Below are 18,641 nucleotides of genomic sequence, written 5' to 3'. Positions count from 1 at the left end.
CTGTAACCATTTAATTGAAAAGGAAGGTGCCTTCTAGTCCAGCCCTGCAGATACCATGAAAGAGAACAATTAGGGAAGTGGCTGATTTTCCCTCTTCTTCAGAGCTGCTTTCTTTGCCTCAGGCTCTAGCTAAAGCAGTGTGAGTAGTTGCATGATGGCTGTGGAAAAAACGTCTTCAGCTATCTATTCTGGTTGAATACAGTTCTTCAATTGAAGATTTTTTTTATTTTTTATTTTATTATTTTATTTTTTTGGTTTCCTATCTGAAAAATTACAAGGCCATGACTTTGCTGCTGCAGAACAAACCATCTTCACTAATTAGAAGTTTCCACTGTTAGCTTCCCAGGCATAGTATTTAACTTTTCCAGAATCTTAAATGAGATCAGTTCTGCGTTTACTATCACATCCACACATCTACATGCAAATCAGTATTTCTGTGACAATAGTGGCAGAACTGGTAGGGTCTAATCCTATTCCCACTATATACAGAAGTTGTTATTGACTTGTGTGCGAGTTGGCATGAGTGCTTAACTATGAATAAGTATGAAAGGCATTTGTCAGTCATTTTCAGTGTGAAAATGATCTTGTAGATGTTGTAAGCACAAGTTGCAGGTGGCAAATATTAAGTTTAAAAACTCTGTGCTTGAAATCTACTGATGAAGCACTTTGCTTTCCACAGATCTAATTTTCAAACAATTCTCCAAGATCTGTAGAGTACAGAGAAATTTTACATACTCCAAAATCTCTAAAATTTAATTTAAAACCATGAACACATAGGGAATGTTTGCACTGTCATAAGACACAATAGTCAGTGTTTTATATTCCTCTATGAAAATTCCAGTATCTTTGGGAAAAGAGTAACAATAATGGTGTTATATGTGCCAGTTGTGTAAACAGTTATGCATCTTCAACTTCAATTGGATGAATACAATCATGTAAAGTCTTGGCAAGATAAGTGTCTCTGAAGAAGCAGCAGAATTATTTTGTCATCTCTGGAGATGCTTTACAGTTAATACAGACCATGGTTCTCAAAGGAGAAGTAACTTCATGCATTAGAAATTTGGCACTTCTAATAAGTTTGTTTCATTTATTATGGAAGATGTAGCAGTCCTGGATAAATCATGAATACTAGCTAAAGATTTCAGTGAAAAACACTCAAACTTATTAGATTTCATTTTTATTGCAGAAGATTACAATTGTTTCTTTTTATTTATTTTCTTTGCTCCTAAAAAGTCTTTCCAATCTATGAGCTAAACAAAAAACAGAGTTTGGAGACACTCAAAGTTACAGGTCTACTAAAATGAGTAAATCTATATGTATTGGGAAGTTTGAGAGATTCATCTCTAAGTATGTGTTTCAAAAGAATTTGTAGCCACAACAATTGCCAACTACTTCATGTTCTAGAGCCACAGTGCTTCACCTTTTGTAAATTCTAATTTACGTTCCACTGACTATGGGCAAGACTTTGATCTTTGCATTTAATTTAACTCCTCCTAATTGCCATGAACACTGTATGTCTGCAGGACAAGCTTTAATTCTTGAAGTGACAGAGTTCTGAAGACACAAATTTATTTATTTGCTTTCTTATGACACTCATTAAAATTTTGTACTTTCATGGACTGCAAGTGAAGATTAAAGGGAAATGCCATATTTAAAATATACTCCTTTAGAAGTGTGAGAACAATTTTTGGAAATTCAGATAATTTTTCGTATTGCTTGTCCTCACTGCAGCACTTCTGTTTCATTTGCTTCCCTCTTTGCATACTTCTGGTGTCATCAATTATGTCAGTCCAATATTGGGAGTACTCAAAAAAATTAAATAATCTGTTGTGGATACACATAACAGGTTGTACTGTTTGTGAATTATCTCTAGCTGTGCCTCAGAACTAAGGTGTGACTAACATGAGCGAAGTTAGGAGTTCCCGCAGAGTAAGGCGGTGGTGGTTTCCATGGGTAGTATAGTATCTCCACTCCAAGCCACTTAGCTGGTGGCACTAGCCATGCCTCAGACCAGCAGTGAGGTTGAGAGGACATGCCACAACCAGGAACTGCTGTTTCTGCCTGAGAGCATGATGAGGGAGCTGAGAATCAGGTGCACAGAGACTGCCTGCTGGGCTTGCTGTGGAGTGTTTTCACAGATAGGCTTTGACTAACAGGAAGAGAATATTTTTCCCACGCTATCTTCTCAGCATGCCTCCCTGTTATTTGGTCCTAGCATAGGAAAAATATTTATGAATGAATGTGCATGTGATACTTAAAATGACAAATATACATTTTATAAGCAACATTTGGGAATCGGTCCTTCCTTTAATTACATGCCAAAACATGGGGGCAGTAATTAGGGTTCCCCCTGTGCTTTTAAATGAAACCAGAGATGTAGCTGCAACATAACTTTCACATCTGGAGTCTGGGCCTCTCCCAGGACTATATTTGGATCCAGGGATTTGCTGCAAACCACTGGAGGGAAATGAGTCAGTCTCAAAATCAGTATCAGAAATCCAGTGATACTTTAAAACTAGGGGTTTTGCCTGTCTCCAGGAATACTGGTTTCTATGCCAAGGTACCGAGCTTGATGTCCTTCTACAAATGTTAATATTTTAAACTAGAATAAATGTATGTCTCATGATGACCTTAACGTGAGATGCATTAAGGGTTTTGAGGTTTACTTTTGTATTTCCTGAAAGTTATTTTCTGCTTATTAAAATGGGGACAAAGGGATGATTCAACATTCTTACTTCATTCATCTCCTAGCTTGGTACCTGTCTAGTTTTGCAGCAGATCACGCTCTGCAAGACATGTAGCACAGAGAAAACACTTGATTGCATTTTTCTGTTTCTTAAAACATTCCATGAAGAAAAAAGGTAGAAAGGTGAATAAATTCCACATGATATCGGGAGAAAGTCTTCCTTGTAAACAAGGTATAGATTTTTTTAGTTTGTCCTAAGCAGTTATACAGGACAGACTGTGATAAGTTACCACACTGAATTTGGATTTAGCAAAATGTTTGGGTTGTTAAACCAAAAGTTGATCGCTATAACTTGTCTAATCTTATCATAACTGCATTACTACTTTGTGCATAGCTTAGTAATCACTGGAATTCCACTAGATAGTTTGGTATGTGCAGTGGTATCTCCTTCCTATCAAAATCAAGCATGCTATGATTTATAGAAGAGTTGTGAGTATACGTCTCTTAGAAATAGCCTCAAAGAGAGCTAAATCTGGCAGTCAGGCTACTGGAACTAGGCTTGCATCACACACAAAGGCAATCAGTGCTTTGGAGTGAAAAATAACACTTCTCTAAAGAGGTCTGTGGTACAGATAGATCAGAAGTGGGATGACTTGTCAGAAAGAAGGGTGAATGTTTAGGGGAAGAAGCAGAAAAGTTAATGACTAACAAAGCATCTTTCTTGCTACAGATAGAGCAGAATTTGAGATCGCTGGTATCCAAGAAATTACTAGATTCAGCAAAGCATTGTGAAGTCCAGTTTCAAATACCATGTCTCATCTCACCTGATCTACTCAGAGGAAAACAATCTTGTCATCAGTTATTGCCTTTGTTCAAGTAGCCAAACTGTGCCTAGAACAAGCCTAGAATTTTGCTGAATAAAAAGGTACTACTTTGTAGTCCAAGTGAAGCCTGGGCAATAATATCTAAACAAGGGTGTTAATGATTTAGGACTGAATAATCACCTACATTTGGAGTTTCCTAGAGCTCAAGTCCTTGGTTTTGCAGTTTTTTTTACAGTTACATTCTTTATGTAACCTGTTCTTACTGATATTTTAATTAAATTCGTGTTGTTACTGCAAATTTAGAAATCCTATCCCTGCTATGCACTTCACCTAATATGCACGCATGATACTTTTTTTATTTATTCTTGCGTAATGTCACAGTTGTTCTCAGGTGGGTTAGCAAATGTTAGCAAAACCCTGTTAAAGGACCAAGTTACTGGAAAGGAGTAAATGAGGCATCCTCAAATTTCAGTGGAAGGGTTAGTCTCTTACTGGGGAGATACAGGAAAACATCTCACTCCTCTTTATGAGGACAAACCTCTTCCAAGATGTCCTCTACCTAAGTCATCAACTGGCAGTTTTCTGTTTGGTATGACTTACTACTGCTCAGAAATTCGAAAACAGATTTGCCTGTCTCCTCTGGTTACTTACATATTATGCTCCCTAAAGCAACAATATCGAAACAAATTAATGATTTGAAGGTGTGCTCTCTGAATGTGTTCAAGTTTAGTGAAGCAGCCGGAGTAAGTTAGCTTATTTACTTGTACAGGATTTAACAAGATTAATAAATACTTACTTTGACTTCTTAAAATATTAACTTATATTTTGATGCAGACTTGATCAATTTTCTCTGAGGATTTTAGAAGCCTCCTTGAAATCTCTGGAAATGGACAATTCACCAAGGCTTTGATTCCGCTGCTACACACCACTTTAGATAGAAAAAGTAAAGTGCAGATATTGCGCTTCAGATTTGTAAGACTAAATGACAGCATTTAGTTTTTTTCCCCTGAGTTTATTTGCTGACAAGAGCTGAATCAACAATGACCTATTTCTGATAGGGTAATGGGTACTACTAACCTGTCTTGCTAGGAGCTGACTGTGTTTTGCCTGTACATAAAGTAACAGATCTTGCCTTGCTTTGTGCAGAGTCCTACTGGCAAGGTGTAAAAGGCAGTGATTTCTGAATCCCGCAGGAATTAGAGCTCAGTAGGAATTTCAAGTCTAGATTTTACATAAAGGCAAGATAGAAGTTAACTACTACTTCTGTTGAGGCAATAACTTCCAGACCACACTAAGCTCCTTCAAGCGCTGCAATCACTCTTGTGCTGCAGAAAGTTAGATCCAGTTAGTAATATATTTTGACTGATGCAAAGCAAACTAGAAGTTTTCTTTTTTTTAATTGTTGCTTAACATGTAACAGTTCACCTAAAGTATATCTGCTAAAAAAAAAAAGTAACACAATAGCACATAACAGATTCCGCCCTACTCTAAGCAAAGGACTCAGTTTACATGAAGAAAAAGGTATGTAATGTTACTTCTAATTTTTCACCCAAGTCTGCAAGTCAAGATTATAAAACAACTTTAGCTACTGTTAGCAAGTGGCATTGCTTAATTCTGATAAATGGCTATGTTAATATTAGGGAGTTTTACTGTATGATTGATTCATTGCACTTTATTTCATGCTATTGTCAAGGAAATGTTTTAGCAGAGGAAAATATTCAGAAGCAGCTAGTACAAACAAGCATACAGGAAGGCATTTTGGCTGTAAGACAAGTACAGATGTAAATATACAATGAAATGTTTGCACAGAGCATTTTGAGCACTGTTAAATTATTCTACTGCTATGACTATACTATGTAAAGTCATCTTAGTTTTTCTGAGTGGCACAATGCCATCTTCTATTCAGTCAGACATCAAATAAATTCATTGCTTGTAGTTTAATCTCACCACAGATTATTTAACTTTAATTTTCAGTTTGTTTCCAAAGGTAAATAAGACAGCAATTAATACAGCAGAGATGGAGAATTCACATTAAACACTGCAGCTCCCCTGGGATAAGCTCTCGCAAAGCATGTTTGGAGAGAAATCAAAACCAGAAACTTTTTCCATGTTTCCTCAACCTTCTTTTTTCCTTTTTTTTTTTTTTTTTTTTTTTTTTGTTATGGTCAGAAAGTGTCCTTAAATATTATCAACAATGGAAAGGCTGGAGTTCATTATTCTTGAAACACATCTGCAAATGTTTGATTTAACCTGTGATAAGTGCCACATCTCATCTTTCTCATACCTTTTTAAAGTCCATTATACTGCTGGAATTCCTTCTGTAAACTCTACAGTGGTGATTCACTGCCCTTCTCCTTTCAGACACTTAAACCCCCTGTCCAATTACTGTTTGAGTGAGGCAGGTTTTCCTAGAACTTAACAGACTCCTTTTCTGAATTTTAGTTATATTAAGTGCATGATACACTTAAGATACCAAATGGAAACTCGATGTTTCAATTAAGAAAGACTTAGTATATGTATGGTTTTTATTTTCAGTATTTGAATCCTCTGAAGTTGTGATGTAATTAGGTTTCCACTCTCTTTCTTTAAAGATGTGATTTAGGGGGTCTTGTCATTGCAGGTACAGAATCTTAACATGATCACTGCTTTAAACTTGCTATGCCTAATAAGCTGATATTGGTTTGAACTGGGGTACATGCTATCAAAGGTTCATCCCCTTTGTTCCTAGGAAAATAAGGATAGTTACAAAGTATTTCTGCAGAAGCATTCTTTAGGAACTGTGTCATAATTATTTGGAATTTAAAGATCTGCACATGAAAAATGTTATTTTTGTACAACAGTGTTATTACTAGAAACGTCACAGATCTCATTTTACATTCTTGCAAATGCATGACAGTTTTGATATAAACAGCAGTTGGCAGGAGCACAACTTCACGTTCAGAGGAAGGGCACAGATTCTAGTGCCCACCGGGGAAGAGGAGGCTAAGAGTGTGGGTGTCCTGCAGCACCAAGGACGGTAGACTGCGTTCCAGAAAGAAGCTGTGGATACAGCAGACGCATGCCCAGCAGCTCTGCCAACTCAGGGATTTTCGTGCCAGTGCTCACTTTGCCCCCTGAGTAAGTCCCGGCCTGTGATCATCTTCTGACCTGACAGGGTGGGACCTGATTCCCACCGTGCAGCTTCTGGCCGCTCCAGGTTTTCCAGGTGTAAAATAATGGCAATAAGTTCCTTCACTGAGCTGATTCTACCTGCCCGGATATTTTTTGTACTGCATTGAATGTAACTTAATTAAAATACAATATCCTACAATGGAAGTGAACCCCCATGTGATTCCAGATTACTGTCTTCTAGAAACAAAGAAATAATTCTGCCATCTGGGGGAGGGGAAGGGTTGGACACAACTAAAAACTACTGATCATTGCTGAAGGTCAGTCACTACCTTTGTTCCTAGTTTAGTGCAAATGTGCTAAAGATTTGTTGGTATCTAATTTAACAATTAACTCAGTCTTACATTCTTCACAGACAGAGAACCTTTTTTTTTTTTTAATAGCAACACATAAATGAAGTATGACATTAACTGGGAGATGCTTTAGTGTTTCATTATACTTAAACATATTTCAACAAAAAAATATATTTCAGAAATTGTTTTCTTCCAAAATTTTACTACACTTGATTTAAGAAAAGTTTTAGTAGTGTTATTTTGTAAATTCAAGATTTATCTTGACATTTAAGGCCCAAATTCAGTAAAGCATGTAAGTATGTATGTAAGATCCATCACAGCCACAAATCTATCTTTGACAATGCTTCACATATATACTTACATTACTATTTTTCTTAACAGTTTTAGTACACGGATTCAGTACACAGTCCAATTAAGTACAAAAAAAAGATGCATTTTTTCTGCTTTCCTTTTTTACTTAAGCAATGAGGTTATATAATGGCTCCTGAAGAAAAATATTTACATATATATGTAAATACTTATAAAGAAAACTAATACATAAACATGCATACAGACAGTGTGATTCTTGCTTAGAATTTTTCAGTGTCTCATCTGCTACACAAGAGTATGCAGCAATAAAAAATAAAGCATTACTGATACCCATGCAGTAGAAACAAATAATTTTCTGTATAAAAACTGAAATCAGAAATACAGAATCTTACTTAAACATTCTTTAGCCTCTTGTTCTTAGCATTGCGTTTACCGATTCTTAAACTAATAGTTTAATAATTTTGATAGATGTCCCCTAGAAGCTGACCTGACACCATCAGTATTAAAGCATACTTTAAAAGGCCTTTTCTGCCAATGCTTTTTTTTCTTTTTTTTTTTTTTTTTTTCTTTCCAGCAGGAGGTCCAGCCAAAGTGGCTTCTGTCTGTTTCTCCTCTTATCTGTGCCACTTGTGCTGGTTCTGCAGCATACCCCTGCTGTGCCATTCATACAGCTGTTTCAAAAGAAGCAGTTGATAACCTGTATCAGAGAATTAGTTATTTTTAAACCCTGGTGCAATTGCTATGTGACCCTAAAAGCCCTTTGGGTGTCTCAGAGGGAGGAAAAAGCAATGTGGTGCACAGGCTGATTAAAGCCATAGTGCCTCTGAAAGAAAGTGTTATTGTACTACATCTCTAAAGAGAGAAATGTAACACTTCAGCTGCTTCAAGAGTTGCCAGAAGGTCTCAAGGATTACCTTGTTAGAGTATTACGTGAAGATGAGGGGATCTGATTCAATGAGATACAGTCAATAGAAAATGTAGCCCTTAAGGGAAGAGCCTTTTCAGATTAAGTCTTACTGAAATATATGTAACAAAAAGGCAACAATTACTAAAATGAAATGTTCAATTCTGTTCTTAATGTGTTGTTTGAAAGACATCATCTGTAAAAGCATAAAATCCCTTGGTGTTTTCCAAGCAACTACATCAGTTATGTGGTCAAGTTCCCATGATGTCAGCTGTCACCAGTCAGTGGCTTTTACAAGAGGCATTAATCCGTGGTCTTGGATGGTCTTCACTTCCAGCAGTGAAAGTGTCAACTTTATTCACGCAGTTCTCTGTTACAAAAAGGATACCTTGAGCATCAATTAAATTGAGATTTAAGTGTCCATTACAAATCAGTTTCATTGTGCCACATCAGGTAGTTTTAATAGCTGCTTGTGAAGAACTAAGAGGGTTTTCTCATTAAAATTCAGCTCTTTACTCTTTCAGGAGCCTCATCCATCACTACGACCAAAGATGTATCAGACAAAACATTTCCTCTGCCTTAATCACCAGAGCCTCAGTTCAGCCAAGCACTTAACCATGCACACCACTTGAAGCATTACCTGAAGCATTCAAATCAGTAGGGATTACATGCTTAAAATGTCACGTGAGCAAAGCTTAAGTGTTCTCCTGAGCAAGGCCCTAGAAAAGCCATTATTTCAAATGGTAAAAATGGAACATCATGGGAATTTAAAGGAGAAAATGAAATAATGTTTTGTTATGTGCTTTTATTTTTCTTGTTTTGTAGGGGTGCATATTTGTTCCCGTGATGATTTTTAACTACCAATAATCTTCCACAGTGGTTGCCTCATCTAATATTCTGGCATCTTCTTTTGTTAGTAAACAAAAGAGAACTATTAAACACAAAGCCAAGTACTCTTAATCTCCAGAGGGAGACTTTGTACAGTATGTTCTGTACAAAACTGAAAGACTTGAAGATCACAGGGGAATGTCCTTTCTCCTTACTGACTCAAACTCACATTACTGATGAACGTGAGAAGGACTGCACAGAAAATAGCTCTAGAGCAGCTCTGCCCATCTGCAAAGAAGTCCATGAAAAAGATGCTCAAGGAGACCTTCCACAGAGGAAAACGAGCAGAAGTAGAGTGTACCTGCACACATTAACTGAAAGCATCTGCAAACTAATCTTTCCTGAGGTAAACATATAATGTGTATTAATACTAGCATTTCATTATACATATTAAAAATACATTTGATGTAAGCCTTTTGAAAGCTGTTTTGACTTCAGAGTTTGTATTCTTATTTAGCTCAGCATAGCTTAAACCCTCATTTCATCCTTTTCCACTCCTTTTGTATACAATTTTGCCACAATGAGTTTTGTCCACTCTTACAACATCTCTTCCATTGTATTTCCCTGTATTTTTAGCCTTGCATTTGCAACCTTCCACTGATCGTTTCTTCTTAAATACATGCATTTCCATAGCATTTTATTTTACTTAGCGATACAGTTGGAGAAACTCTGCCATGTCACCTAATTACATGAATTATATGAATTATAGGAATTACATGGTTACCTTGTCAATTCACCTAATTGAATCTATACTAAGTACATTATTCATTATCACAAAAAAAAAAAAAATCACTGTTTTCATCTGCTATGATACTGACCTCTGCTATATTATTTTTAAAAATACTACTGTCTGTGTTTCATGCAAAGGAAAATCCTAAAGCATGTATTCAAGCAAATAATTCAAACAAAGCAAACAGAACTCGTCTTAAGTGAGCTGTACCATAGCTGACTGATTTAAATGTGTGAAGACTACAGAACTTGACACCTAGTTCCAGTGTCCCCACAGCAGAAACCATGTCTTACTCCCTGCCCTGGAGAGACTGAACAGAATAGTTGTGCAACTGGGAAATGCAATAATCATGTTGAAACACTGAACTAATTAATATCTATTAGTTAAAATGAAGAAAATCCTGCAGCAGTTCCACAGAGGGATTCTTACATCTCTTCTCAACTCTACTGAAAACAGGCACAATACATTCACAGCAGTTTGCTTGAGTGAAGATGAATACTAGGGCTTTTTTCTGTATGAAGAATCACAACTTTAAAGTGCAGCTGCGTAACATTCCATACTTGGGCTTGCCTCAAATTCGGAGGAAGGCGTGAGTGAACTGACTGATATATATTGGGACTATACAGTGAATGGCCTTCTCTGGATGCTCATTAATTACAATCCAGTTAGGGACAATCAGTGTACCTTAATAAATGTGCTGGAGTTTTTTGAATCTATTTGCACATCTATTTTTGCAACTTATCCATCTCTTATTCTTTTGCTAAAACTCTACATTATCAATTTTTTATAGATGACTTTTTACTTCTGCTGCAGTTACATAGAAGAAATTCATCCCTTTAAACTGATCTTTACTTTAAATGTGTAGAGGAAAGGACTTCCAAGGCAAAAATGAACTGACAAAGTACCCTTCATATAGTGTCATGATTGCTGTTTTAAGTCAGATTGGCTGTAGTCTTCTATTTCATCTAATTTTATTTTTAGTATATAGTTGTTGATGGGATTTTTAATGAAATATTTTTTTTTTCTTTAAAGAGTGGTATATGTGTATGCACCTGCCTATTACATAAATATGATAGGCTAGTTCCTCAGCTATGACAAAAGGCTGGCAAAGTTCAATTTAGATTTTTGCTTGGAAACAGTCTCCAGAAGATACTGCCACTCTTTCATGGGATATTTTATTCTGGAGCGAAAACTTTCCTTTTAAAAAACAAACAAACAAACAAACAACGTAAAAGATACAGTGGAAAAACTAATTTCCCCAGGGAATGAAAACCAAAGAAAAGCCAGACCAAATCAAGCATAACATAAAAATTCTAACACGGCAGTGCAGTACTATTCTATGACCCTGTCTCTGTTGAAGTTTGGGTTTCAAATGATTGGAGACTACATATAGAAGATAGCTCTTCAGGTCACAAAGCAGTTGTAATACACATTTGGGAAGTATTGTATCTGCTCCAATTAGAAACTACAGAAAGGATACGGAAGGAGAGGATTGATGGAAAATGAGGTAAATCTTCATGGTACTCTAAAGGTTCTTTATTATGAAAAATTTTTACAAAGGTTATCTACAGTGAATAGATTTTCATCTGGAGGATACTTGGGCTTGCAGAATACCTAGCAGAAATCCTTCTTTTTCTACAAATATATATCATATAACATCATCTTGAAATGTTATAGTCTTGAAAACAGAAAAGGAGGTAATCTGAAACACAGAATGTTATATTGATCTTTAATGTCTGCTTTTGAAACTGTTACCTTTAGCAATTTCAATGTTGACACTTTTGAAAATTGCCCTGAAAAAAAATCTACTAGCCCAAGAAAAGTTAATATTTAGAAGAACCACTTTTTAATATCTTTTGCTGGGGATATAATGCAGAATGTGGTAGTGTTTTGTTTTGTTTTTGTTCTTCTTTTGTCAGGAGAATAAATTTTATATTTACCAAAGTAGTTCTGAATTGAGGGGTAATTCTCTTTTGGGGGTGGTGGGTTATGATAGAAAGTTGGGTTAGTTATTTCTCAGTAGCACTGTCTTTATTATCCTCTGACAACTTGGAGGTAAAGTACATCGCTATTTTAAATGCCTAACTACAGGTACACATCAGCTAAGGGGGCTTAATTACAGTGGTACTGAGCTGAAGACATCAACATAAACTAAACCCCAAACACAGAAATAGCATGTTCTTTCTAATGATACCACCTTGAAAAAAGACGTTAGTCCCAAGGACAGCAAAGTAATTCTCCTTATAAAAATGTTATTATTCTGATTAAATTTTCAGCACTGATATTTTAGTCAATGTAGATTTTTTTCTTCCCCAGTTTGAAAGGCTAAATCTTGCACTTCAAAGAACACTAGCAAAACACAGAATAAAAGAAACCAGGTATGTATGTGTAATGGGTTTGCAACTGCATTGTGCACCAGAAATGTTTTGCTGAGAGTTCTTAACAACTAGGGTGGTGACTGGGAGTCAGGAATTCTGGAATCTGTGTTCTGTTACCTTGTTAAATTGGTGTGTGACATTTCACGCAATGTAAGTTGGCTTGATGGGCAAAATAAGCCATTTGTGCGGGGAAATATTGCTTAAAATAAGCAGGTGTTTTGGAGGAACTTGGAGACTACTCAGACATAGATGGACAGGTGAATATGGTTGCCTTATTTCACAACAATTGTATGGCCTTCTAATAGTAAATAAAACACTGATATTTCTATGACGCTGGGGAAAGAATTTTAAATGCAAGTGATTAGTATTACACAAAAAAAAGTTGGCTTTTGATACTGTGAATGATCATAGTCTAGATAGCTGAACAGATGTGTATTGCAAATGCGGACTGAAATGAATACTTTAATTACGTATTGTTTCATGCAGTATTAGTTTGAAACAAAAAAATAGTTTTCTATTCTGAATGGTGTACTAAGGCAAAGATAAAGCAAATCTAAACATCTGTATTGCTGCTTTTGCATTTATATTTATTTAAAATATTTCTATTAAGGAAATTCAGAAAATTTCTATCAATGGCTAACTGTTTATATAGAAGTTCATCTAAGCTACATCTCATCATTTTGCATCTGACATTCAGGGTGATATTTTTTGACCTCACAGAACTCAGAGAGCTGCCATTCTGTATCACAGAAATCTGGATTACTACCTATGAATAAGTAATTTTAAAGTAATGAATTATTCTATAAAAACAGAAATACCTTCTCACATCTTTTTTATTTAATGGAATGTAAAATGCTTGAATGTATATTCCAGTTATATTATACATGAATATGAAATATAGTTACAACTTCAAGTAACAAAATATAAACCAAACTAAAAATAGGGTTGTTGCAACGTAAGAGATTTTAATCAATGACAGCCTACAGCATTTGGCCTCAATCCACAATCTGAGCTCAGACCACTAAAACTTTAATTTATCTCAAATGCACAGGATAATCTAAGATCCCACCAAAACCCTATTTTGAATGAAAGAAAAACTGCCTATTTGATCAGCAAAACTTGGTCTTTACCGATTAAAGACAGGCTAGATATAACTTCTGTTGCCTATTATTTTTACCATGTTTATCTTGATTTTTCAGGGGTTTTATTTATATTTTTATGATCTTTACAGAAAAACTGGGGATAGAGAAGATTTTGAAAAAATAATCAGTGATCATGCTGATGCAGCAGGTAATGTAAGCTTGTTTAATAACACATCTATATTGCACATACATAGATTACATAAAGCTGATGTAACTATAAAGTAATGCATGAATATATAAAATAGTCTTGTTACTAAGAAATAATTTCCTCGTCATCATGGCTTCAGTGATGCTGACATTACAGATACTAAACTGCATCTGTGCAACTAACAGCTCAAAGAGTCAAGATTTGAGTTAAAGAGTTTCTCAAGTCTGAGATGTCATAGATTCATACACTGCTAAGATAACAACATATAGGGAGTTGTAAGATATGTTCAGTAATACATGACAGTGTTATACTGAAAAAATGTTTGATCCTTTACATCTTCTGGAGGATTCTAGTCTGTGGGAAGAGAACTGCTTTAATTTGCAATAGGAGAACTCTCTGGCCACATCTATAGTCGTAAATTAACATTTCCAGAAACTGAAACTTGGTCTTCTGTACACTTAAGCTGTTAAGCTGGTCCTGGCACACGGTTGGCCTGTGATAGATAACAGTTTTCCAAATGATTCCCAGTAACAGTTGGGGAGTTGGGACATACTCAACAATCAGTTTGCGTGCAGCTATCCCATTAAAATGAATTTGCTACAAAGATGTGAGCTGTTCTGTGCCAGTTGGTCTCAGTGCCCTGGAATATTCCTAAGGTCATTTAATTTATTGGATCAAGCATAGTACTTATATCTGCATGCGTGCACAGAGACGATTTTATTTTGACTCTTATTTTGTTTTATAAAATTATTTTAGTTCTTTATATCAAGCTAAGGGAACTGGGTTAAGTCCTGTGCCAAAATGTGCATTCATTCTGTCTACACCCCCTACCACACAGCACTGAGTCTTGGATCATTCCAAACTACAGCCTATTGTCTCCATGTTTTCCAGGCACCAGGCAGTACAACTTTAATTGGTCACAACACGACCTAAGAGAGAAAGTCCTCAGTTGTCTGTGATGGGTCAAGGAAGGAAATTGCTAATTTGATTTGATCTAGGATGAAAAAAGTGGAGATTAGCCTGAGATTCAGCATGATGAGTGCAGTTCTGACTAAAATGTGATTCCATGCAGGTGTGCCTGTGGAGTCTCTACGGGAATCTCTTGGTGAAGAGCTATTCAAAATATGCTATGAAGAGGATGAACACATACTAGGAGTTATTGGAGGAACCCTTAAGGACTTCTTGAACAGTTTCACTACTCTGCTGAAGCAAAGTGGCCACAACCAAGAAGCAGGAAAAAAGGACAGACTTGAAGAAGCCTCCATATTATGCCTGGAGAAAGATCAGGACTTCTTAAATGTGTATTACTTCTTTCCCAAGAAAGTCACAAGTCTTATTTTATCTGGCATTATTAAAGCAGCAGCTCATATTTTGTATGAAACTGAGGTGGAAGTCATGCTCATGCCTCCTTGTTTCCATAATGACTGCACTGAGTTTGTTAATCAGCCTTATTTGCTTTACTCTATACAAGTCAAAAGTGCAAAACCTTCTTTATCTCCATGTAAACCACAGTCTTCACTTGTGATTCCTGCCTCTGTGTTCTGTAAGATTTTTCCGTTTCATTTTATGTTTGACAAGGACATGTCTGTTCTACAAGTTGGAAATGGGATAAGAAGACTTTTGACCAGGAGAGAATTTCAAGCTAAGCCTAATTTTGAAGAGTATTTTGAAATTCTTACCCCTAAAATAAGCTGCACTTTTAGTGGAATAATGACGATGCTAAATATGCAGTTTACTGTACGAGTGAGAAGATGGGATAATACTGATATGAAATCATCCATGGTAAGAGACTTTTTAAAACTATGGCTTCAGTGAGGAATTTGTTTTCTTCTTTTGGGAGATGCAAGACAGTTAAAATAGCCACCAAACAAAATTATGTTGTATTTTTTATTGTCTACCTTTCAACATCTAATACAAATAAATAATAATGGTCTATGGTGAGGGCACTGTAATGTAATTCAGATTCTGAAACCAATATTCAGTCAAAATTCTCCATTAGAACTTTTTTTACAAGAGTAAAATCTGACTGTTGACATGATTTTATTAAAAAAGGAGTAATTTTAAATATGGAGATAAACTCGGTGAATTGAGATAAAGTCAGCGGCATGTCATGCTCCTGAGAATAAGAGCATCACCAATACAGAGACAGTGGCAGGGGAAGCTTAACCTAAGTGCAATTGAGTCACCTAGAAACAACAATTGTAGGATTTGGGAAAAGGAATAGACATTTCCTGTGCTCATTGAGCCTTTGATTTCTTCAGGATTTTGTATCTTTGATATTCAGATATCTGAACTGATGCAATCACTACCATGAAATATCCTTTTTTTTTTTTTTCCAAAAAAATGGTGATTCAAAGCAATGTTAGGGAGAGCTCTGCAGCACCTTGCACATTACACAACTGAATATGGAAGAGACATAAAAACAGCACTTCACACAAAATACTGTGCTTTTTCAGGTCATTAAAGTGGGATATTTCTGGCATTTTTGCATTTAAATTGCAGTGAGTGCTGAACATCCTCTAATAAAACTGAAACAGTTGTTTTCACTATATCTTACAGAGAAAGAAGTGCATGAGCCAAACATGGTTTTGCTAACCAGTTGTTAGCAGAAATTAATTGACCACTGTAATCAATAACATCTTAACCAGTAGATAAAAATGCACGAAGTTCTTCTTTTGATTTTCTTTTCTCCCTAAGATAAAATTGATACTTACTAATACCCAAACATAATTAGGGGTTTGGCCTTAAGCTGTGGTTTAACTTTTGCACCAGAAGGCTCAAGTAAAATAAGCTGAACTTATGATTTAGCTCTATGATTTTTTATTCCATGTTTTCTCTTTAGCAACTGAATGAAAACGTGAGGACTATGGGCCACTCTGATTCGCCTGCGGTTCAGCAAAATGTATGTCTTGTTTCTAAGCACTTGCCATGCAAGTTGTGCATGAATCCTTGTTTCTTTAACTGTTTCAGGTAATGGATCTTAAAGGCCAAATGATCTATATTCTTGAATCCAGTGCCATCCTATTCTTGGGATCCCCATGTGTGGATAGGCTAGAAGATTTTACAGGACGTGGATTATACCTCTCAGATATTCCTATTCACAATGCACTGAGAGATGTTGTTTTGATTGGAGAACAAGCCAGAGCTCAGGATGGACTGAAAAAGAGGTTAGGAAAGCTAAAAGCAACCCTTGAGCAGGCCCATCAAGCACTTGAAGAGGAAAAGAAGAAGACCGTAGATCTTCTGTTTTCTATTTTTCCTGGAGAGGTTGCTCAGCAGCTGTGGCAGGGACAAGTTGTGCAAGCCAAGAAATTTAATAATGTCACAATGCTTTTCTCTGACATTGTTGGATTCACTGCCATCTGTTCTCAGTGCTCACCTATGCAGGTTATCACCATGCTTAATGAGCTTTATACTCGCTTTGATTACCAATGTGGAGAGCTAGATGTCTATAAGGTACACAATTTATTGTTCTTCTGTGGGGTTCTGTGGCAGGAAAGGAAATTATGAGTAAATGGGACGGAGGATAATAGAAGTCCAAAAAATATTTTGTCCTACACCTTCATTTTATGAAAGATTTAAAATCAATCACAAAACAATGAAAAGTATATCAACAGCATCAGCCATGCATGCAGCCAAGTGAGAAACCCATCAAAACCTAAGAGGTCATTTTAAAAATTAATTTCAGCTACAGTGCTGTGAATCTGGGGTAAATAGGTGTTTAATGTAGCTACAAGTGCCTGACAACAGGTGAGTAAGGAAAGGTATTCTAGCATTGTGCCTAGCAATAAATACAAGTTGTATATTTTTTTCCTTTTGAATGACACTGCAGGATTTGCCCAGGACCATTTAGCAGGACAAATAAATCTCAGTCAAACTGTTAGGTAAAATTCCTGCTGAAACCACAGGCTATTCTTTTATATGTCAAGCAGTATAACACTAAGGAACAAATATACCTGTTTCAGGTTGAGACTATTGGAGATGCCTACTGTGTTGCTGGAGGTTTACACAAAGAAAGTGAAACCCATGCTGTTCAAATAGCATTGATGGCCCTGAAGATGATGGAGCTGTCAGATGAGGTGGTGTCTCCCCATGGAGAGCCTATCAAGGTCATATATTTTATTGTATTTTATATGGTAAAAATGGAAATTTTTGGTTGTCTAGTTGGTTTCAGGGTTTTTGTGTCAAGGCAATTTCACATTAACTCAAACAAGGTGTGGGATCAAGGGTGTATGGCTGGAGAAACTGATTGTTTTAGTTCTATGAATGAGAGTTTTGTGGAGAGTTAAAGATGAAATGGAAATCTGAAAATTAACCCCAAAAGCTTAAATGCAGTGAAATCAATAGGTGCACACTGATAAGCTGCTGGTTTTGTCTCAGTAGCAATAGATTTGTAAGTGGTGTGAAATATTCTGCTATCATTTTCTAATTAGGAGACTAATCCCTCAGAATTAGAACCAATGAGAACATCAGTCTTTTGAGGCAACAGGTATAAACATGAATAATCAAATACATGTTCTAAATGCAGCAATCCACATATCTTTAATGGATTCTGTTGCTGTTTGTGTTTTACAGTCAGATATTGAACCAATACCATAAGAATGGCAAGACAACTGCCTGATTCAGTGGTAGTTACATTTATGGCCTCCTTTCAATGAGGACATAGGCATGTACTGAACTTTCCACATAGGTTCACCTCTCACTGGGAAAAAAAAAAAAAAAAAAAAAAGAGAAAGATCAGTGCGCATGACAAATGATGTGGGCCTTCCATTAAGTTCAAATGTTCTGGAATGCGGTCTATTATTTTTAATACTGGTGTCTCAATTCATTATGTCTTTCATTTGCTCATTTTTAACATTTGTCTGTTCATTTATTCCTTTAGAAAACTTCAAACTTCTTTGATTATGGATTAGGGAATGTTTGTATTCCAAAAGCAAGAAAGTGATTATTAAGAGGATAACATGTTCCACATTTATCATACATTTATACAACAGCAGTGTTATAAATACCATTCTTTTTGTATTTCACAATATCAGATTAAACTAGGGTTAAAAATATAGAAACATCTTGTCAATATTATAACATGTTTATAATTTCCACACAATTGCTACTTCTATAGTTTTGAATGAGCAATGTTGTTACATTCAAAAAGTAATTTTAAAATAGAGAGA

The 18,641-nt window shown here is 35.9% G+C and overlaps 1 protein-coding gene and 1 long non-coding RNA gene across 6 annotated transcripts in view; one reads left to right on the top strand and one right to left on the bottom strand.

Annotated features, from left to right (window-relative positions):
- Positions 1-18,641, bottom strand: part of LOC121068948 — a 32,976-nt gene that overhangs the window by 2,477 nt on the left and 11,858 nt on the right. The window contains exon 3 of one of the 2 annotated variants that reach the window (XR_005819154.1): positions 8,342-8,554. The exons of the other annotated variant lie outside the window; for it this stretch is intronic. This is a non-coding gene — a long non-coding RNA (uncharacterized LOC121068948). Of the gene's footprint in view, positions 1-8,341; positions 8,555-18,641 lie in introns of those variants that run through there. 2 annotated transcript variants of the gene reach the window in all.
- The window catches only part of GUCY1A1 (guanylate cyclase 1 soluble subunit alpha 1), a 34,533-nt gene that overhangs the window by 11,497 nt on the left and 4,395 nt on the right, over positions 1-18,641 (top strand). For 2 of the 4 annotated variants that reach the window (XM_040554511.1, XM_040554510.1), the window contains exons 2-7: positions 9,010-9,418; positions 12,119-12,180; positions 13,412-13,470; positions 14,543-15,252; positions 16,441-16,926; positions 17,436-17,579. In XM_040554511.1, coding sequence (XP_040410445.1) covers positions 9,170-9,418; positions 12,119-12,180; positions 13,412-13,470; positions 14,543-15,252; positions 16,441-16,926; positions 17,436-17,579 — 1,710 coding nt within the window. In that variant the 5' untranslated portion in view covers positions 9,010-9,169. Of the gene's footprint in view, positions 1-5,734; positions 6,939-9,009; positions 9,419-9,766; positions 11,310-12,118; positions 12,181-13,411; positions 13,471-14,542; positions 15,253-16,440; positions 16,927-17,435; positions 17,580-18,641 lie in introns of those variants that run through there. The other 2 variants (XM_040554512.1, XM_040554514.1) reach the window with 2 other exon arrangements.

The sequence above is a fragment of the Cygnus olor genome, chromosome 4 (genome assembly GCF_009769625.2).
Source record: "Cygnus olor isolate bCygOlo1 chromosome 4, bCygOlo1.pri.v2, whole genome shotgun sequence".
Classification (NCBI taxonomy): Eukaryota; Metazoa; Chordata; class Aves; order Anseriformes; family Anatidae; genus Cygnus; species Cygnus olor.
The sequence above is the reverse complement of the archived record's forward strand: the minus strand, read 5'-3'. Positions and strand labels throughout refer to the sequence as shown.